Here is a 21,253-nt window from a genome sequence, read left to right as displayed (position 1 = left end):
TTGAGAAGTTGGAGGACATTCATGGTAGGATGCAGACAAACGTGAAGGGACAGTTGGACCATGGGAGGTGTGCTGCGCTACAAGCAAAGATGCACGACTAGAGAAGTCGGGAGCATTAGGGTTTAAGTTGCTCTGAATAACATGGGAGCCAGTGCTGCTAGTAGTGTTGCACTCAGATGTACCTTCAGAAGCCATAGATCCTACTGAAGATAAGGGTGTGTGCTGACTAAATGTGGTATTTGTATGAGTGCCAGGTGAAGGAACAGGAAATCTAGCTCCTGAAGCTACTGGAAAATTATGAAGTCTTGTGTGTTGGTTTGCCATAGGTAGACTCATGTTTAGCCCTTGCATGGCTTGAGATTGGTATAAGGCTTCTGCTGCTGCTTGGGAAGCATTCAACACCTGAGAGACTGGTCCAAAAAGTGGAGATGGGACCACCTCCACCAACACTGCTCACCAACTCATTACCTGTAAACCTGTGGGATTCGGGAGGTGATCTTGACTGAGCAGGAGGACTGGAGATGACAGGAGAAGTGGCATGTCTCAAAGATCCTGAAACAGATGGAGCTCCTATGGGACCTAATGGAGGAGTGCATGGAGCACTTCGGGGCCCACTACCAATAGGCCCATAGTTGGTATTGAGAGATACTGGTTGGGACACTCCACCTCCACTAGATGAACTGCTTGACCCACTAGGAGAAACATGAAGATTGCCACGGTAACCAGGAGCTTTAGCTGCATCAACCTCATAATCAGTGGTCTGAGGAACAGAAAGGGAGAGTGAAGTCTGGACAGGGTTTGAATTCTGAGTATTCATTGCTACAGAAGTAACTCCTGCAGCAGCAACACTTGCAAAATTGGGCTTAGTTTCTTTCTGTCCCCACATACTGTGTTCTACCACCTTACTCAGATGGCACTGAAATGGTGTGTACACTTGAGATATGGGTGACTGAACAGTGGCTCTCACTCCATTCATTAAGGCAGCCCGATGGGAACCACTTGAGGAAGGAACTGAAACAGATGCTGGACTGGAGGTTCTGGTGGTGAATGAGGAGTGCATGGCTGGATGATCATCAATGGCTTTTGTCTGCTGCTGGACTACTGAGGTTTGTGAAATTTGGTTCACTGCCCTTTCATTCTGTGCTCTAGCATAGGTTGATGATTCAGATGCTGGAAATGGCTGAACTGTAGATGGTGGTGCAGAAAATTCTGTGGAGCTTGGTGTCAAACCTCCAAGCTGACTTAGGGCAGTGACAGCCAATTTGGTGTCAGCAGCAGCTGAATTAGACCTACTGGCTACAGTGATATTACTAACTGGAACAGACTTTGCAGATTTTCCTGCTATAGTATAAGAAACAGTACCTTTGGTGCTGGTTGTAGTGCTATGTGGACCCACTGCCATTTTTTTTTCTGAAGGAAATAACTGCCGAACAAAAGGGTTCTTATCTGTATTGATATTTCCTATGGATTGGAGAGGAGCTGAAGGCATGGACGCTGAAGCACCAGGAGAAGGGAGACGATTTGATGAAACAGTAAGGCCCTTACCCAAGGAGCTAGCTCCAGACCAAGCATTTTGACAATTAGATGGAAAAGGAGGTGCTCTTACAGTGCCACCTACTGCTACAGGTGGGCGTACCATGGAGGATGGAGCTCCTGGAAGTCGTGTCTGGTTGGAAAATGGGGCAGCAGCACTAACTGGCAGACTTGGAGGGGGGATGGTTGTGGCCTTGCTGATGTTAAGTGATGTGCTGCTAGATGACTTCAAAGCTCCAAGCTGTCGGGATGTTCCTAACTTGCTAAGACTGGACAATGTTGTTACAATTCCAGTCATTCCCTGTTAAACAGTGGAGAGTGAAAAACTTATATTTAGAAGATTCACCAAATAAATCGACAGCAAAAAGCCACAAGCAAATTTAGCAGAAGTAATGAAAAACATTTTATTCAAAGCAAATAATGCTTAAATATCATGATTACTTTCAATACAATTCTATTTAAAACATGCAGTTATAGAAATAATCTGAAAAGCACATTATTCCCCTCTTAGATACTACGGCACTTAAACAACTAGAGGGCATTCAGTACAGCACGTACCTCCACACCATGCAGCACTGATCACAACTGGCTCATAAAAAGCATCCAGATGTGTTCATACCTCCAATGTTATGAATGGACAAGGACTATTTTTGGCAGGACAATGAAAAATAATATTCTACATACATTCACCAGGTTTAATTAAAATCCAATAATTTATGACTGAGTTATAAAAGCAAAAATAGTGTGAAAACTTGGTCCCCATGTTAATACACAAGGAATCTTATTTTTGTGACCATGACTTTCAACCCTCCAAAACCTAAACATTACTAATTTTGGTCAGTGTCCAGATGTATACAAACTTTCAGCCAAATCCATTTAGCAATGCTAGAGAAACCTTAATGGCAAGCACACACACACACCGATTGAAAACATATCCTCTGCCAAACAGAGGTAGAGATAAATACTGCCACCATGTTTTTTTTTCAATCAAACAAGTAATGATGGCTCATCCTATGACCTCTTCTAGCACACTGATTTTGATAGTCAATACTGACATCACCTACTGCCATATAATAATCCTCAAACCACCAACTTCTTTTTTACACTATTCTCTACTGGTAATTCTGAGGTTAAGTTCAACTGAAAGTGACCAATTTATTTGTTTGATATAACTAACTGGTAAAAATTAAAAAGGAAAAATCCAAAAATGATAAATCACTGAATAATAGTGTTAACAGACAAAAATGTTAGGCACAACTATTTATCAACAGTGTTGGCTATTGAACTAGCAAACACTTGTAGTTTTTACTCCTGTTATATTTATTTTTGCTTAGAAACATTTATTTTCAATTCTCTTAGTAATAATGACAGACACCAATAATCTATAAAGTTATAATATTAACTGAATCTTTTTAAACAACTGGCTATTTAATAACACCCCAAGTAAAAATCATTGTCAAACAGTTAGAATTCACACAATCACAGCGTTATCAATCGAGTATCACAAAAACAAGCCAAACAAAAATTAAATCCAAATTCTCAATGATCACAACAAATTTCTACCACGATCAGGGCGATGGGATATATCAATATCTCTGAAAATCCCAGTTGGGAAAGTTTATCTTCCTATAAAACTAAAAAACTGCCATGGGATTTTTTTTTTTTTAATCACAGCACTTAATACTTTGAACAACTTGAAGAGAGTTTAAAAGTGGCATATAATTTAAAAAATAATATATCTAATGCATTTACAAACATAATGTGAAGCAATAAAATACTGCAATAAAAAACTTTACTCCAAATTATGAAATATAGAGTAATAAACCAAAATACAAAATATTATAAAGAAACAGTCACCAACCTTCATTCCCTCACTACCAACTGGTACTGCTGGTGTGCTTGCAGATCTTGACAGGCCAGCATTTGCAATGATTTCTGAGAGCTCACAGTTAGCTTCTTTGATTAAAGCAGCAATCAACTGATTAGCTTGTCTTGTAGCTTCCTGAGATCCTCTACAAACACAAATACTATTAATAAATTTTCTCTGATGTACTAACATGTATAATGAACTTAAGGCAACCAACCAACTTAACAAATATCCTATTTCTTCTTCTTTCTTCTGAATGAGAAATAAAAGAATTAAAAACACCATTAAAAACTATAGAAAGGGAAAAAAATTTTCTTTTAAACTCAGCTTTCACGAAACAAACTTTTCAGGAGTTAACTCACCATGTATATTACAGAAAGAAAATTACCACAAAATCAAATTAATACCTGATAATTATTGTTCTGTCTCCTTGTCCCTTCTGCTTCTCCACCTCAATATGAGCACCAGACACTTCCCGAATAGTGTTTATGTTACATCCTCCACGACCAATCACTCGACTAATAGCAGTAGAGGGTACAGATACTTTCTTGGACCTATCAACCAATTAAACAATGTATTAAATAATAAAATAGTAACTAAAGTAAGTAAAAACTGTCAAAAGCCTTAACTTTTCATTTAAGATGGAATAAACACAGACTGTACTATATAAGAGCTCTTCTTCAATCACCATGAGACATACACAACTGTTAAGATTCTATGATTAGAAATGTAAGTATTCAAAATGTACTTTTACTTTATGCCTTTGGAGTATTTTTTTTCATATAGACATTTGAAGTAAGTAAGTAGATAAGTGTGTGTGTGTGTGTGTGTGTGTGTGTGTGTGTGTTGTTATATCAAAGCCACATCATGCTATCTGCTGAGTCTGCCAAGGGAAATCAAACCTTTGATTTTAGTGCTGTAAATCTGTAGACTTACAGCTGTACCAGTAGGAGACAAAGACATTTGAAACTACTATTTTATTATAATTTAAGCTGAGAACAAATACAGCTATATCATAAAAATAGAGTAAACAACTAAATTTCCTACCACCAATGCATAAACTTCAAAAAAGTTTAATACTATTGAGATACACAAAAAGCACAAGTAACTTTCAAAATTTTCTTAAAGTTGGAATTACACAGCCTTGAGGATTCAAGCTTACACATATTATCATACATGTTTTACATTATTTTGACGTTAATAATAAATATGGAATATTTAGTAGACTGTACAAATAAAAACCAAGTTTAGTATGAACATTTTTTTTCTTCTGGATCTTACATAATTATGATATTCAACTCATAAAATATAGCATGAGTGGATCTACCTAAACTTGGAAACAATCCACCAAAAGAGACACTACAATCAACCTTTTTCATCAATTTGCATAAAACTTAATGTATCAGGTCATCCCAAAAATTTAATACAGAAAGTGCATGATCATTTCTGTCTTTGTAGGTTTAAATGACTAAAATATGTAGTAGGACGTGTATAACAATGTTCAGACAAATAAAAGAAACTAACTGAACTCCACTTTCTCAGATCATTAATCAAACAAAACCCTTATAAAGATTAATGTGTCTGAGGAGCACGAGGCATATAATGCTTTACGAGTTTAAAAAAAAAGGCAATAGTGCAGCAGAAACTACACAAAACATTCAAGGTGTTTATGGTGTAGAGTCTCTCAATGAAAGAAAATGTTGGTGGTTTCAGAAGTTCAGATTAGGTGACTACAGCTTAAGTGATGCGCCACGTTTAGGTCGTCCTGTTGAGTTTAATGATGACTTACTGTTGGATTCATTTGAAAAAGATTTTGCTGTAACAATTGAAGAAGTAACAGAGAAGCTTAATTCAACCCATTCAACAGTTCACAGTCATCTGCAACAGCTTGAAAAGGTGTCAAATCTTGGAAAATGGGATCCCCATGATTTGACAGAAGCCAACTTTAGAGCAAGAGTGGACATTTGCACTTTTCTGCACTCTCATGAATGTAACTCATCTTTTTTGGACAGATTAGTGACTGGAAGTGAAAAATTGATATTTTATAAAAATGTTAAGTGCCACAGACAATGGTCCAGTGCAGGTAAACTGGCTACAGCACAACCCAAAATGGACCTCCACTATAGGAAAGTCTTAAGTGTTTGGTGGGATATTGTTGGTGTGATCCACTCTGTATGGCTGCCACTCAATGTTACAATTACATCAGACTTCTACTGTTTATATTTAGAACACTTAAATGTTGCATTGAAAGAAAAGAGGGCTGCTTTGATCAATCTTAAAGGTGTTGTGTTACATCAGGATAATGCATGGCCACATACAGCAAAGATCACATCTGCAGAAATCGAAGAGCTAGACTGGGAAAAACTTCCACATCCTCCTTATTCTCCAGACTTTGCTCCATCTGATTATAATCTATTCTAAAGTTTGCAGAACTATCTTGATGGAAAATATCTTGGGACACATGAAGATGTCAAAACTATCCTCTCTACATTCTTTTTCTCTGAGCCCCAAGAATTTTATAGAAGTGGCATTCAGAAGCTTGTGAATCATTGACAGGAAGTAATAATGGGACATACATTATTGATTTAATAACATTAAAAGCATTTGAAATCCTTTCTTTTTTCTAAACCTAAAATCAGACATTACTTAAGGGATGACCTGATATACAAGTAATTTTTAGAATTCTATAAAACAAAAACCAATTTTTTAAAACCTATTCTTTGTTTATGATTTACAGATTATGGTATAAACAATGTCCAGTGTGTTGTGTAAAGGACTTTTTATAGTTCAACAATAATTGTCTGCAAGCAATAACTTTGTTTCTAAAACATAAATGCATTAGAAAAAATTTATTATGATAATGTTAATATTTTTCTGTTTGTAACTATAACTGCAGAAACAAACTTGTCTGTCTTGACAAAGTGGAAATATCAAAAAGTGAATAAATACCTAATGAAGTCAGTCTCAGCTAAACTGATATACATAAACATATTTGCTTGATTTTGCTCAGTGGATAAATTAAATCGTGCTGAAAACGTTTAGTTGCAATATCAAGTTCTGCATATTCAATTAAATGACACAGTTATGATTTTATGTTCAAGCAAAAGTTGTCTTATTTTTTTTAACATAACTACAAATATACTTGAGTTTTTTTTTATGCACAATAATTAACAAAAAGTAATACCAAAATATTTTAAGATAGAACAAAATGGACGTGTGTTCTTGTGTTAAGCCCATGTATTTCACCACTCATCTAAACACTTCTTTTAATCACACTACCATGGTATTTGAACCAAGCACTGCATTCATTTTATTGGCTTCACAAAAAAGGCTAGATGATGTGTGTGTGTGTGTGTGTGTGTGTGTGTGTGTGTGTGCACGTGTCATTCACTAGCAATAATAGGGGATGAGGGGATTTAAACAACTGTCAATCATATAAATAAGCAAATGATTAAAGTAAATGTTTTAAAAAATTCTTCAATGTCATCCAAGTATCTGTGAAAGTTTCATGGTGATCAAAGTTATGGAAATAGGAAATTTTTTGTTGATTTCAGAAAAACAGATAAGCTACTTTAGAGTAGATTTTCAGGTGTAAACACAGATGTATGATTCAAATAAACTTGTTATAAAAACAAAATAAGGAGATTCTAAAGAGTTTAACAGACAGTAATATAATAAACAAGCTCTGGTACATCTCGAATAACATAAAATTTACTTAGTTTTCACGAAAGAATATCACAAACTTTTCTCCCTTTGACTGTACTGTGTCACGTAAAGGGGAAAATAACCAATAAGCTGTATCATTATCATTAAGAAAAGATTTCTGTGGAATATTTAACTACAGCACACTTCCTTACCTTAGGTGTATATATATATATATAAAACAAAATAACATCTAATTTGTTATATATATAACAAAATAACATTAATTTTATTACAAAAATACAAATAGAGGAAACAAATGTCCATGAAATTACAAAGATGACATGCACTTTTTCAGTTCATAAACCAACAACATGCAAAAGAAAAAAAATCTGTACAGTTACTTATAAATCAGTTAAAGATTTCTCAGAAACATACCTTATATTAATTTAAACAGCAAAAAAAAAAAAAAAAACTGAAATAAGTTTGGAATTAACTTAGTTCATTAGTTTTACTTCTATTATACTGCAACTCAAAGAAACCTTTCTAATCGATAACTATCATTCAGCAGTATGATGAAAATAAATAATAAAATATGCAAAACATACCTACGAACAACTTCTTTCCAGCCTTCTTCTCGCTTCTGCCCTTTCTTAGGGGAAGTTCCTGTAATAAGAGGTGACTTTCCACCCTGTGACAAGCTACTTGTATTAGGACTACGCAGGCCTGCAGTAAGAGCTACTTCAGAAGGAAGCTCCACAATCAAATCTCCTAGAGAACTTCTACAATTAAACAGACAAAAAATACTCTTTTATACATAAAAGAAATACTGTAACATTTGGAACTTGATGAATCATCAAACAATGAGATTTAATAAATTCACTTGAATTTATTCCAAACAAAGTTAATGGTTATATAGTACATATACATCCACTTAAATTTAAATCAACCAAACTTTATTAAATTCAAAAGATAAGCATACATAATAAAAAACTGCACAGTTTCTGTATTTCAAATGCAATACCTTTCTAATGTATTCCACTCTTTATAAAATAATTCAAGAAGTATTACAATAATCTCTTACTAAATTGTAATTCTTTCATCTGATACAAAATATGTCTATAATTTTGGAATATATTAACATTTTTTTGATACTATCTATGTGGGCTTCATCATTTTGACCTACCTTCTGACAATATTTAAAGTAGTATGTATACCTACAAAAAAATCTGATAAGCTTCTAGTAAATATTACAAGTACTTTGTACCCAAAAAGATTTTGTAATCAAATACCCTTATTATAGATTTATCTGAGTGCAGGGTGGTGTTTATGTTAAGATTAAAAACACTTCTGTCATCTCACAATTTTCAAATTTTATTTCCATAATTGCTGGAATTTCTGAAGTTATTTTTTTCTTTTACTAAAACTTGTGTATATTAACAAAGCATATGCTTGGTCCATCTGACCAAGATGGAAAACACTACAAAAAGTATGAAATAAAACTAAATCACCCCATTTTTTTCTGGTGTAACTGCAAATTATAACAAAAATATTTATCATAAATAGCTTTAGGCTAATATTAGTTTATATCTACTTTATTTTATTGTTACTCTGACTCGCGTCTAACTACTAAACCACCATAACAAGCTAAAATCACCAAGCAAATGCAAAGCTCAAGTCACAATATTGGATTACGTAATACATAAGCTACTTGCATAATTACTTCAGGGTAAAAGTGATAGTTAACCCAAGTTTTACTACAGTTGTTATTAATACTTCAGCTAATTTTTATTTATTTCAAATATTCAATTCACAATATAATAATTTCATATAAATGTTATACTTTTACTGACTAAGCTATGAGTGCATTAAAACAACTCCCTTAGCTCACTGATCTGAACTCAGCAATAGTAACTTAAAAAAAACTCTTACATCTCAGGAGTAGCTATAATTTGCAATTTGCATTCAAAATCAAAAGTTCAAACAGCAGTGGAAATATTCAAATTGTACAATTTGGAATAAAGAAATGTCAAGTGAATATTTCCATTTTAAATTAAGAAATCAAAATTTGTAAACCAAAAAGTTTATTTATTAACCACATTTTGATGTCACACATTTAATAATGTCAGTTAATGTCAAAGTAGTTTGATTACATTTTTAATGTAGCATTATAAAAATGTTATAATATGCTCACTTTTACCTACCCCTATAGTTGCAACACAACTATCATAAACCTGTATCAATTACTTCCTTTGATACAAGAAACCTTCAGTAAATATACTGATTTAAACAAACTATACAAAACTGCTTTAACACACCGAGTGAAAATATATATTGTCAGCACAACTCAAAAAATATCTAGATGAAAATAACACATCTACACTAATAAATCCTTTTAGAACTGGAACTATATTGGACTACAACACCTCCACATAACAAGATAAAAGGAATAGAATCAACTTCTTTTTTCTTTTTTTTGAATTTCATAAAGGAACTACAGTAAATATTAAAATTGTAATCACTTACACAGTAGATGTTTTATCCTGAGTTCCTCTTCTTTTGGAATTGCCAGGTAAAACTCCAAAATCATCTAAATCTGACATGGCTGTATTCATTCCATATATAACTATATCTTTACTAGATTCCTTATGTTTGTGGCTGTTTGTACGTGGTTTTGATTCACATGATGTTGATGTGGCTAATGAACTTCCAACCATGGAAACAGCTCCTTTTGTGTGGGTACTGGATACAGTAGTAGTAGTACTTGTTGGAGCACTTGAAACTGCAGGAGGAACATCATGTTTCTGGTTTCGTTTCTTCTGACTTCTTGATGTAATGGAACTACACACTTGGTTTAAGTCTGCTAAATTTGATTCAGGATGTTTCTTAACATTTCTTTCTCTATCTGTAAGCTTCTCTTTATTTTTCTTTTCTAGCCTTCTTGGTCGTTCTTTTTCCTTCTTTTTCACAGGCCCACCACTTTCAAGACTAGACTGCTGAAAGCATCGGTTTTCTCCCTGCCCTGTTTCGCTGACTCGAGAATTTGAATCAGAATTTTTTATCTTTACTTCAGGTTCTATGTTGTTACTCACTGGCAATCTTGGTTTAGAAACTTCTTGTTTGGGTCTGACAGGACTACCTTTCATTGTCTCCCGACTAACGACTGCTTCACCAGCAGCAGCTAAAGCATCAATAAAAAAAATAAATTCTGATATATATCTAATCACTAATGTCTAGTAATATATTAATATTCAAACTCTAAAAGTTAGATTGGCATAGACCAAGATGGTCTGTGTTGACCACAACACAATTTCAACTATAATTATCAAGGTGTTATGTGTAAAATAGTTTGTAACTTCCTTCACCACTGGCCATTATAAGGATCTTAAACAAATGAGAATGAACAACAAAGCCACATTCTTCTAAGGCATGTTCTTTTCTCATATTAATAGTTTCCTTCTTGTAGAACCATAACAAACATTAAACAACATGAGAGTCTTTACAGTTTCAGCAAAGTTCAAGAATTCTAACTGAACTTTCTAGTTTTAATACTATTACTTTTAATATGTTATGTTTATCTTCATTAACATTTGCAAGCTTCCAGTAAACATGAACTCTTATGTAGACAAAATATTCAAAATGTTTAATGAAGTAATTTCACTAAACATTTTTCCATGAATATATAAAGTCAAAGTGTTGACTGCTCTGAGTACATAGCAATTTTCATGTTAAGATTTAAAATGTTTTGCTCTATCTGAAATTTTCTAATTTCATTTGTGTAATCCATAAAACATCCTAACTAAATTTAAAACTATTTTGGCAGAACTTTATATTTTATCAGTTATACTTGCCACCTTAACTCCATAAAAGGTTGATCAATTTGACCTATTTTGTAACCACCATAAAGAAAATACAAACCTAAATTATCCTTTATTTTGTGAAACGACATCAATTTGTAACATGAAACTACACTTGTTTATCCTAGAGCATAAATATTGTAACAGTACAAACCTGTTTATATTTAAATTTTGTTGATTTACTGCCTCTTGAATCATGTTTAACTAATAAATTCCACCACATAAATAAATTACTTGGCAAATGTGTATCTCATATTACCATATAGAATTATGCAAGACATGGTTTACACACAAGCAGATCTCACAGAAAGAATTTATTAGTATTATCATTTTTCTTTATCTTACCTATTCTAACTTTATCCAAGGTAATAAGTTTCTGTTACTTTTATAATAGTAAATAAAGAATACATATAAAAACAGCAAATATAATAATTATTTGGATCTTTCTTCTTTCAACTGGTGATAAAACGTGACCTTACTTTTTTATACTGATAATAATTCTACACTAATTTTTTTTTTTATTAAACAATGCACCTAGGAACAATATCCAATAACTGTCATAGCTTTCCTCATTTTCTAAATATCCAATAAGAGCCATTAAAAGTTCACTGACGTGTTTCTCATAAAAATAAAGTGAAATTCAAGTGAAATATAGAGTAGAAAATAGTATATCATTTGACAGACTAAAACATTAGTTTTTTATTGGCTATAAATAATACAGTATCAAATATAAGAGAACTATTTGCAATTTTTGAGAAAGAATGAGAATGTGACAGGTAGGTGTGGCAAGAGGATTCTGATTTTCTATTTTATCTACGTGTAACCAAATAAGATTGAAGACTGCAAAAACTGCGTTGCCTGAGTGATTACAATAACAAACTTAGTAACTCATCTCAAGTTCTTTAATTTTACCTCTTTATGGGAGGGGGGGGTAAATAACTTAGAGAAGGGGGGATACCCAGAGAAAAAATATCACAATATTATTGTAACTAAAAAATCATGACTTGCATTTTACTGAAGTAAAATAACATTAGAAATTCAATCTAACAATATAATAATAAAAACAAGAGAGAGACTTGAGGAAAGACTAACTGGTTGTAATTTTATACAAAAACCCATAAGCTAACAGACACTAGGGGCAAACAAACTACAAACTTAATGTAAGTTAAAGTAAATGAGATTGGTTCTATACATTTATATCAATATAACTTGCAATTAAAAATATAATTCTGTCACAATTATTATTAACATTTAGCTTGTATTGCTGTTAAACTGCTTTCAAAAGAAAATGTTTTTTTCCTTAAAAAAATCAACATACATTTGAAATGGCAATACCATAACAATACTATTACATAAATAGATACATTACCACCTTAAGTTTTAAAATTTGGACTAGCATTTAAGTTCCTGAATGAAAGTATTTGGAAGTCTGTTTTGTTTCAACACCTCATGACTCTTTTTTAAAAACTTGTAAACTAACTTTTTCTGATCTTGGAGAGAGGACTTCACTTAACAGGAAGTATGTGACCTAACTGCATGAAACAACAGCTTGTTAAAAAGTATATAATTTTGTCTTTAAACAATTAATATAATATCAGAAATGCCAACCATTACAATTTGAGTGTAATCATTACGATTTTGGAGTATACATTACGACTATATGCTCATACGGACAAATATTACTTCTTGCAACTCCCAAACTATTATATATTATACAAGCCAATACAATAGTGATAAATTGTTCCCCCAAGGCTTGAAAGGAGTGAAAAGAAAATTTCTAGTGAGATGCAAATAAATTTTGATGATAAATAAAAGACATAGTCCAAATGGCTACTTGCAATAATCATGTTTGTGCTTGAAATAATAAAAATTATTTATATCTCCTACGTCTACCAGTAGTTTGAGTGTGGTGCTTCTCCTACTGGGTACGTGGGGGAAGCCATAGTTATGTCATCAGTGCTTGTCAGCCAATCAGTGCTCACGTAATGGGTATTTCTCGTTTGCTAAGCATAGAAACACCAACGCGATCGTACACAAGATGGAAAAAAAGAGGCCTCGTTCACCAGATTGTCTTGTTTCTGGCAAATCTAAAAGGACTAAAACTGTGAATCAAAAACTTAGGAAAGAGTACAGTGCAAAATATCCGGTCATTGCATTAAAAGTCGGTAACAGTCATGCGTTTTATACAGTTTGTCATATCGATTTTTCTGTGGCGCATGGCGGGATAAACAATTGTTCCAGATATACAAAATCGGCATCTCACCAACAAAAGGCTGAGGCGAAGACAAAAACGATGCAGATAACAATATTTATGAGTAAGAATTCAGAATATCAAAAAGAATTTCAAAAGAATTTTTTAAAGTTATTTATTCAATACACAAAACACACTCATAAATGACCAATCTATAGCAGTAATAAATAATGATAATAATAACATAATAATAATAAACAGCTTAGAGACATTGGTCAGGCCTAGTAGCCACAAATGATAAAGGGCTCTGTCTACAATCATTACGCTCAGTCATTTGAAATAGTTGGCATCTTTGTAATTTTAGTTTTTCCACTACTTTTTAAGGTTGTAACATTTCCACTATTTGAACATGAAGCACTGTTTTGAAAAACATTAAAATCCAATCCATTTATACAGTTTTAATGTGATTAATATTCATTAATGTATTTCTTTTGATATTTTATTTTGCCATATACAGTAGTAACAATTTCCAGTTACAAATCTATATCCAAAATCTCACTTTTCAAAATGGCATCACCATTACCTTTGTCACACACAAAGCATAATGACTTTTACTAGTACCATTTTACTGAGAACAATTTTTTATCTGTAAATATGATCCCTTTTCAATAAATAAGAATTTGACTCATATTTGCTGAGCTTAACTGGTGTGTTATCATAAGAAAATTTCTGTTGCTTTCAAAGAAATATAACAAAAATATTTTTCAGAATGAAATTAATATTTAAAAACTATTAACAATTTTAAAAACTTTTGTTTGTTCCTAAGACTTTTAAACTTCCCATTAGATTCCTTTCTACACCATTACAGGAATGACTAGTGAATTTCTTAAACCTTAAATTACTGCCCAAACCACTTTATTTAATCTACATTGACATAAACAGTTTACAATCTGCTCCATTATATCATATTTAAACATCAATGTTTGTTCAGACCATATGGTGTAACATCACGAGAATTTGGAAGGGTTGTAGCAATAAAACCACTAACAGAGAGAGAAAAAATCATGCAAAAAGGACTTGTTTGTTTCAGAGCAAAGCCACATTTTGTAATCTGATACGTCCATTGTGGGGTATCAAATCCCATATTTTAACATTGTAAATCTGTACACTTACTGTTGTGCAACCAGGGAATAGTATGCAAAAAGCAAAGTATAAACAATTATATTCTCAAAAGATGACAACTTCTTTATAAGGTTTCTTGCTTTTGAATAACAAAACTAAAATCTGAAAAGACACACAAAAAACCAAGTAGCTGCTGTTCTCACTTCAAAAGCCACTAAAGGGCTATCTGAAATAGTCATTTCTAATTTAAAAATAACAAACTAGAAAGAAAGCAGCTAAACACCACCATTCATTATCAACTTTGGGCTACTATAATTAATGAAGAACAGTACTGACCACTGCACAACAACCACACATCTAAAAGTAGAAAAATGTTCAATGATACAGTTAAAACCTGCAACCCATTGGATGCAAGCATAGCATACTAATCACCAATCCAACTACTAGCACAGAAAAACTTCAAATGGTAACAATTAACTACTGTAAATAGTATGAGTAACTATTTTTAAAAACCTGCAAGACTGACAAAGAACTTGCAAATCTGAATATTTTTTTACAGTTTCTTTAATCCTTCAAAACATTTTATATATATATATATATATATATATATTTGATAACTACAAAAACCTTCTTCTGTATCAAAACACCAGATACATTTAGTTAGGTTTAGAGAACAGTAAATGAAAGCAAGATATCTCAACAAGTTGGGTATTTTGTGAAAAATAACCATTTTCTGCTCCAATTTCAAATCATAAAAATGGCAACAAGATGTTCAGGTAAGTTTACCTGATATGACAATAATATTATTACTAAAAAAAAGTGGATGCTATGATAAAGATTGTGATAATAAAATAAACAACAGTGAAAAACAAACAAAAAACTGATAAAAGTATAGCTATTAAAAAACAAAAAAAGAGTACAAGCCCTGAAAATAGTTTCCTACACCTTTGCATTTAGCACTTAACAAAACACATTGTGATGGGATGACTTCATGAAAAATAGAAGTTTAAAAAATCATTTAAACTTGTTTCTAAATTCAATTCACATAACTTTTACCTGTCACTACAATAACTCTATTCAGTACTTCTCCATCTTCATCTTCACTGTCATCATCATCATCATCCTCAAAATCATCTTCTCCATCTGACTGACTACTTTGAGGTTTAAGATGCTTCAATGTCACTTCTTTGTTTAACTGTTCCTCAAGTTTCTTTTCTTCAGTTGTAACAGCACTGGCAGCTCTTAACTATGACAGAGAAAGTAGGATGCACAAAATTCTTGGATAACCCTTTATAAAATAAGGTCATGACACTTGAAATAAAATAACAGTGAATCAACATCAAAACTTGAATAATGCTAGTAGTTTCTTTATATTTCATTAAAAAAATAATATGATGAAATCTTATAAACTGATTAAGCACATTTTCATTTACATACTTCCATGTTTTAGTGCATTCAACAGTTTATATTCATGCAAGAATTAGACTAGTTCATAATGCCCACTGGGTGTTTCCAACTTTGGAAAATGCAAGTATTCACACATTTCAAAATTAATAAGAGTAAATAACACATGGTTTCAATAACTGAATTACAAATGGATAAAACTATGCTTAATAACAACTAAAACTAGGAAATATTAAACACTTGTACATCAGAAACTTTTGAAGCTCTAAGTTTTCAATTACCTCCATTAGTACTAACAATTCTAATGTAAAAACATTTGCACACTGCTGTTAGGTTCTAGGCAACAAACATAGCCAAATATAATGGAATTCATTTATGACAGGGTCAAAATGTAGAACACTTGTCTAAAGCATAGGGCAAAGATAAAATTTACATTATTCAGTAAAGAAATGAGAAAAACTTTCCTTTGTACATGTTAACTCTTATTTCTACTCTCATGGGCACAGAAGAAGAGTTCTCAAAAAATAGTGACAAAGGCATACATATGGATAACCTAATACATGCATCTAACACTTGCAATAATACCACACTAGTGCCAACTGTAAAAAAATTGTTTGTCTTTAAGAAAAGCTGGCTTGCATAGCTTCAGATGCCTTAGTGTATTTTAACAGATGTAATTTATTATAACAAAGTAGTAATGAAATATTTAATGTGCACAAATTACAAACAGGTAATACAAAATGCTACAACCTATTAATCTTCATCCAGTGATGAAAACTAGAGGATTAATTGTGTGTTACAAAAAGTACACATGTAAGAAACATTGTAAATGTACAGCAGGATATTCAACAGTCTTATCTCTATGAAAAACTTTGCAAATTTAGTTTGAAATATTGTTAGTCAACTTACTGACCAGTGTTCAAATACATGTATTATCAAATTTAAATAAGTTCAAATTCATAATCATTTTAGATTCAAATTTGAGGTTTCTGATTAAAATAATTTCAAATCAAAATTACGGGAAAAAAATCTCTCACACACCTTATCAGTTTTACTTCACTGAAACATAGGTTTACCCTTTCATTAAAACTTTATTTCAGCCAAAAAATAGATATATATTTTTTTAATTTCTGTGACCTTGCTGTGATGTTGACTCTTGTTAAAACTAATCACTTCTAAGTTAAGTCACAGGCTAAATGTACATCAATTTTCATCAAAATCCATTCATCCAATTTTGAGAAATTTTGCTAACACACATACAGTGAAAACATAACCTCCATCCATGTCTAAGGATGGAAGTACTAAGAACAAGCTTAAAATTGCAGGGATTTCTGGGGAATATAGAGCTGATGGGAAAACTAAATCTAACTTGGCTTAAACTGACTACCTCTTCAAATAATTGCACATGCTCTCTTTAGTAGTGAGAAATTTTTTATTCAGTAATCATAAGCCCTTTTAACCTACCATTCTTTCCTAATATATCACACCAAACTCACATTTCCATTTCATCTTATCATATTACCTGTTCTTGTCTTTCTTTCTTCTTCTTTCTTTTCTTTTCTCTTCTACGGGCTGCAGCTGCTTTTCGATTTTCTTCCCTAGAACGCTCTTTATCTAGTTCTTCTAACAGAATAGTAGCATTTTTGTTTGCTTCTGCTTCTTGTCTGTCCTTAGCTGTTTTGATACTTTCCATGGCTTGGGCACACTTTTTGTGTAGCTCCTGCATATCACAGAGCATAGTTAATAGAACTAACACGTAATGAAATATACTGTGTTATGTACTTATTTCTCGTTCTCTCTTCCAAATTCATAACTACATTGTACAAAACATAGTAAATTAAAAAAAAAAAGACAAACAACTACTTTGCCATGTCTTGGTCACTTTCAGTAAATACAAATATATTCAGTGTATCCATTGAAGGATTAATAAACAGTGCAAAAATGAAAGAAAATATATATGGGCAAGAGTTTTCCAACTTCCAGAATATTCGTACATTGAACCAATTGTTTCACCAAAAAGATATCTAAAATGTTACAAAGTTTAAATACTATTTCTAGTTAACCTTCTTCACACAGACTTGGTCAATTTGACCTACCACATGATCTTTTTGTACTTGTATAGTTTTCATAGATTGGATACTACTCAATTTTTGTGTATATTGTGTATATTTTTATAGTGTATATACCTTCATGAAAATTGGCTGTTTCTTGGTAAACATTATAATCCTTTCATGTACAAAAAACAAGCATATTTTTAGTGAAGTATTTTTAATGAACTAAAAAAGGCCTGTCCTTGAAATATATTGAGTATTTGTTTTGAATAGTCCATGGGCAAAGTGATATTCATGTTAAGAATAAAAATACTACTATTAATCTCAAAATCTACAATTTCATTTGTATAATCTCTACAACCATGTATATACATTTCAAATGTTTGCTTTCAGTAATATTATATTTTATGTTATTTTTTCTACCCTAATATAAAAAGACAGTCAAATTGACTGACCTTGTAACCAACAAAAAAAAGAAAAATCTAAATTACTCTTTTTTTCTTTCTAGAATAACTTCAAATATAATATGAAAGTGTATCCATTTATCCTAAGCAGCTTTAAGCTTTTAACATTATACAACTACTTATAATTAAGTTTGTTTTATTGCCCTTTGACCTGAATCTATCTACTATTCACACCTTTGTAAACTGTAAAACACTTGGAGGACATTTAGCTCACATTATGCTCTCAGTTTATATTACACGAGCTACTCCAAGCTGCTTATGTGCACGTGCCTTCTGAAATATTTTCAGTATGTCATTATTATTATGAGCTAATCTAACCTAAATTTACAAAAAAAATCTGTTTTTACATTTTAGTTATTTTTATAAAAAATAAACATGAAAAACAAGAAATAAAGTATTTACCCAAATTTTTTTTTTTGTTGTTGTTAACTGTCAGTGAAATTTAAGCCAATTTATTTCAAACTAACAGTAATAATGCACCAAAGAACACAGACATATTATATAAAAAAGCAGACAATTTCCTCCAACAAAAACAATTTTCTAACAATGCAACCAAAAACATTACAAATGCATCCAAGCTAGTTGTTTCAATTCCTGTGGGAACCAAAGTTGAATCAGAAGTGAAATTGACTATTCTGAATTCAGAACATAACAATATACATTAAGTCATCTAATAAACAAAAACCCTTACTTCCTCGTGGTTAAAGGTAATATATATATAATTAAACATAAGAGAGAACTATTAATAAATCCTGAAAAACAGAATGTGAAAGGAGGGGCCTGATTTTCTACTTGATACCTTTGTCTGAACAATGATGATGTTATAGTGTAAAATTTTGTAGTTTCTGAAAGGTGAATAAAAATAAAGACAAAATAACCAAAAAAATGTGTCAGGTGTGAGTGACACTAGGGGAAATTTGGGATTTTTTTAAAATATATTGCATTCTAAAATTGAAACTCAAAATTTATATATTATTAAGATATGGATTATTAGCTAAACCTTTATACAACTGGCATAACAAACAATAAAGTAGTTTAATAACATTTTGATTGTAAGAAACAAACTCTTTGGTATGCATATTGAATTCTTGTTTTTAAAATTAGATTACTAACAGTAAATATAAGTTTACTGATCATATATGAACTGTGTTTTCATGTAACTGATGAGAAACCTACATAAATATGGATCTCATTAGAGAAAATGCACCTTGAAAAGAGTCAAATAAATTGCCACATCAAGACACATTCCTGATGAACTTATGAAGTGCTACGTTACAAAAACAACATTCTGGGTAAAAAATCAAATGTATAGTCAAGATACAGAGCCAGATTTTACTAACCTTATCACTTAATGTACTAATGAACTTTTTCATCTCATGGTCTGAAGGGTATTGGGAAACATGCTTTACCATCCATTTCACTACTTTTACATGGCCTCTTCTAAATGCAGCCATTAAACAGGATACCTTACGATTGTCTTGGCTGTCAATGTCAGCACCAGCATTGACCAAAAGCTGGACAACGTCTAGATGTCCACCTGTAAAAATAAAATTAAATATTTTCAGTTCTTTGTTGCAAGAATGTTATAAATTTTAACAGTTTCACATATTCAGTGTTAATGAAAGTAAATTAACTAGCAATTATAGCTTATTCAATACTTAATGCCAAGTAGTTAATATTAATGATTAAACAAAGACCATGAAAGAAAATGCTCACAAAACTAGAAGAAATACACCAATGCATGAAATTACCAACACAGTTATATATTAAAACAGAAATAAGACATGTTTAAGCATACTAAAATGATTAAAATCAATAAATGGCAATGACTTTACTCTTTCATTGACACATTTATAAACTATTATCACAGTAACACTCACTTTTAGACACAATATATATACATATATATCCATCTGTTTATTATCTAAAACTTCAAATATATTTTTTACTGCCCCTGGCAGTGTCACAGAAAGAAGACATGTATGCATGACAATACCAAAGTATCACATTACTACACCGCAATACAAAAGTTCAAATTCAATGCATTTTCACACAGCCTTGTTATTTGAATAAGTACTTGTATTTTCTATGCAGGTAGAAAAGTCCTTTATAAAAATACACATAAAGCATTGTAACTTTAACATTTCTATCTATTTCAAGGCAACATTTACAAGCCTTTGCAAGTAATCTGTTTAGCATGTCTCTGGGTGGAAAAATTGTTTGAAGAACCATTAAAACCTGCTACAAAAGAAAAGAAGTATGTATACATTGGTATAAGCATGAAAAAATCAAAGAAGACTATGCTAACCATTTGCTGCTAGCCATAATGGAGAATTGCCTTTTTTATTCTTCACATCAACAGAAGCTCCCCTGAAAAGAAAACTTTTATATATACAAAGTTTCAAAGCACTTTTGATATCTATTTTGATTCTGAAATATGATCCACACACAGTTTCATCATAATGTAGAAAACTTGAATGAGTTTAAATGCAAAGCTGCTCTGTGGGCAACATGCAGGTATCAAAACTGGGTCATTACATGTCAACTCATCCAGGGGGCTGCAGGCGACCTCAAAAGAATGTCTTGAAAAAATTCACATGTGCTCATCTACCCACATAATGAAAAATTGCCAAAGATTAGATCAATATCTCTAATAGTTTCTGATTTACAGCCCTGTAAAGTTTAGTTAATATTTTTTTATTTTTTGAGAATTCATTTTCGAGCAACTTTGGCTGCTTAAAGCTGCAAGAGTAATGGCGGTAGAAGGCTGAAATTTGCTAAACTGACTGAATTAATCTCACATAATTCAAAAATGATCTCAAACCTAGTTTACCTTTCTTAGAATTTGCACAGTGAGGCAATAAATCACCTGAAAATCCAAAATCATAATCATTTGTTAATATGATACAAAGCTGAATTTTGTTTTCTAATTTTCTATAACATATCAGTTAACAAATCAGTAATTGTTGTAATTAAAAGTCTGTTAGAGCTCCTGTAAAAAAATTTAGCTGCATGCAACTTTTTATGACATAGCTAAAAATAGCCCTACTTCAGGCCACAGTTTGACTATGTCACCAGTTATTCAGCCTTTTCAGACTTTTACCATATATTCTTACATCTCT

General features: G+C 31.8%; 1 protein-coding gene across 2 annotated transcripts in view; it reads right to left on the bottom strand.

Moving 5' to 3' along the window:
• Window positions 1–295: 295 nt before the first annotated feature.
• Window positions 296–21,253, bottom strand: part of LOC143255853 (ankyrin repeat domain-containing protein 17-like) — a 90,925-nt gene continuing 69,967 nt past the window's right edge. For both annotated transcript variants that reach the window (XM_076512180.1, XM_076512179.1), the window contains 9 exons: window positions 20,440–20,501; window positions 19,472–19,668; window positions 17,139–17,336; window positions 15,269–15,458; window positions 9,569–10,223; window positions 7,651–7,824; window positions 3,808–3,954; window positions 3,395–3,545; window positions 296–1,834 (listed from right to left, as the gene is read on the bottom strand). In XM_076512180.1, the coding sequence (XP_076368295.1) occupies window positions 296–1,834; window positions 3,395–3,545; window positions 3,808–3,954; window positions 7,651–7,824; window positions 9,569–10,223; window positions 15,269–15,458; window positions 17,139–17,336; window positions 19,472–19,668; window positions 20,440–20,501 (3,313 nt within the window). The remainder of the gene's footprint in view (window positions 1,835–3,394; window positions 3,546–3,807; window positions 3,955–7,650; window positions 7,825–9,568; window positions 10,224–15,268; window positions 15,459–17,138; window positions 17,337–19,471; window positions 19,669–20,439; window positions 20,502–21,253) is intronic.

The sequence above is a fragment of the Tachypleus tridentatus genome, chromosome 7 (assembly GCF_004210375.1).
Source record: "Tachypleus tridentatus isolate NWPU-2018 chromosome 7, ASM421037v1, whole genome shotgun sequence".
In the NCBI taxonomy this organism is placed as follows: domain Eukaryota; kingdom Metazoa; phylum Arthropoda; class Merostomata; order Xiphosura; family Limulidae; genus Tachypleus; species Tachypleus tridentatus.
The sequence above is the reverse complement of the archived record's forward strand: the minus strand, read 5'-3'. Positions and strand labels throughout refer to the sequence as shown.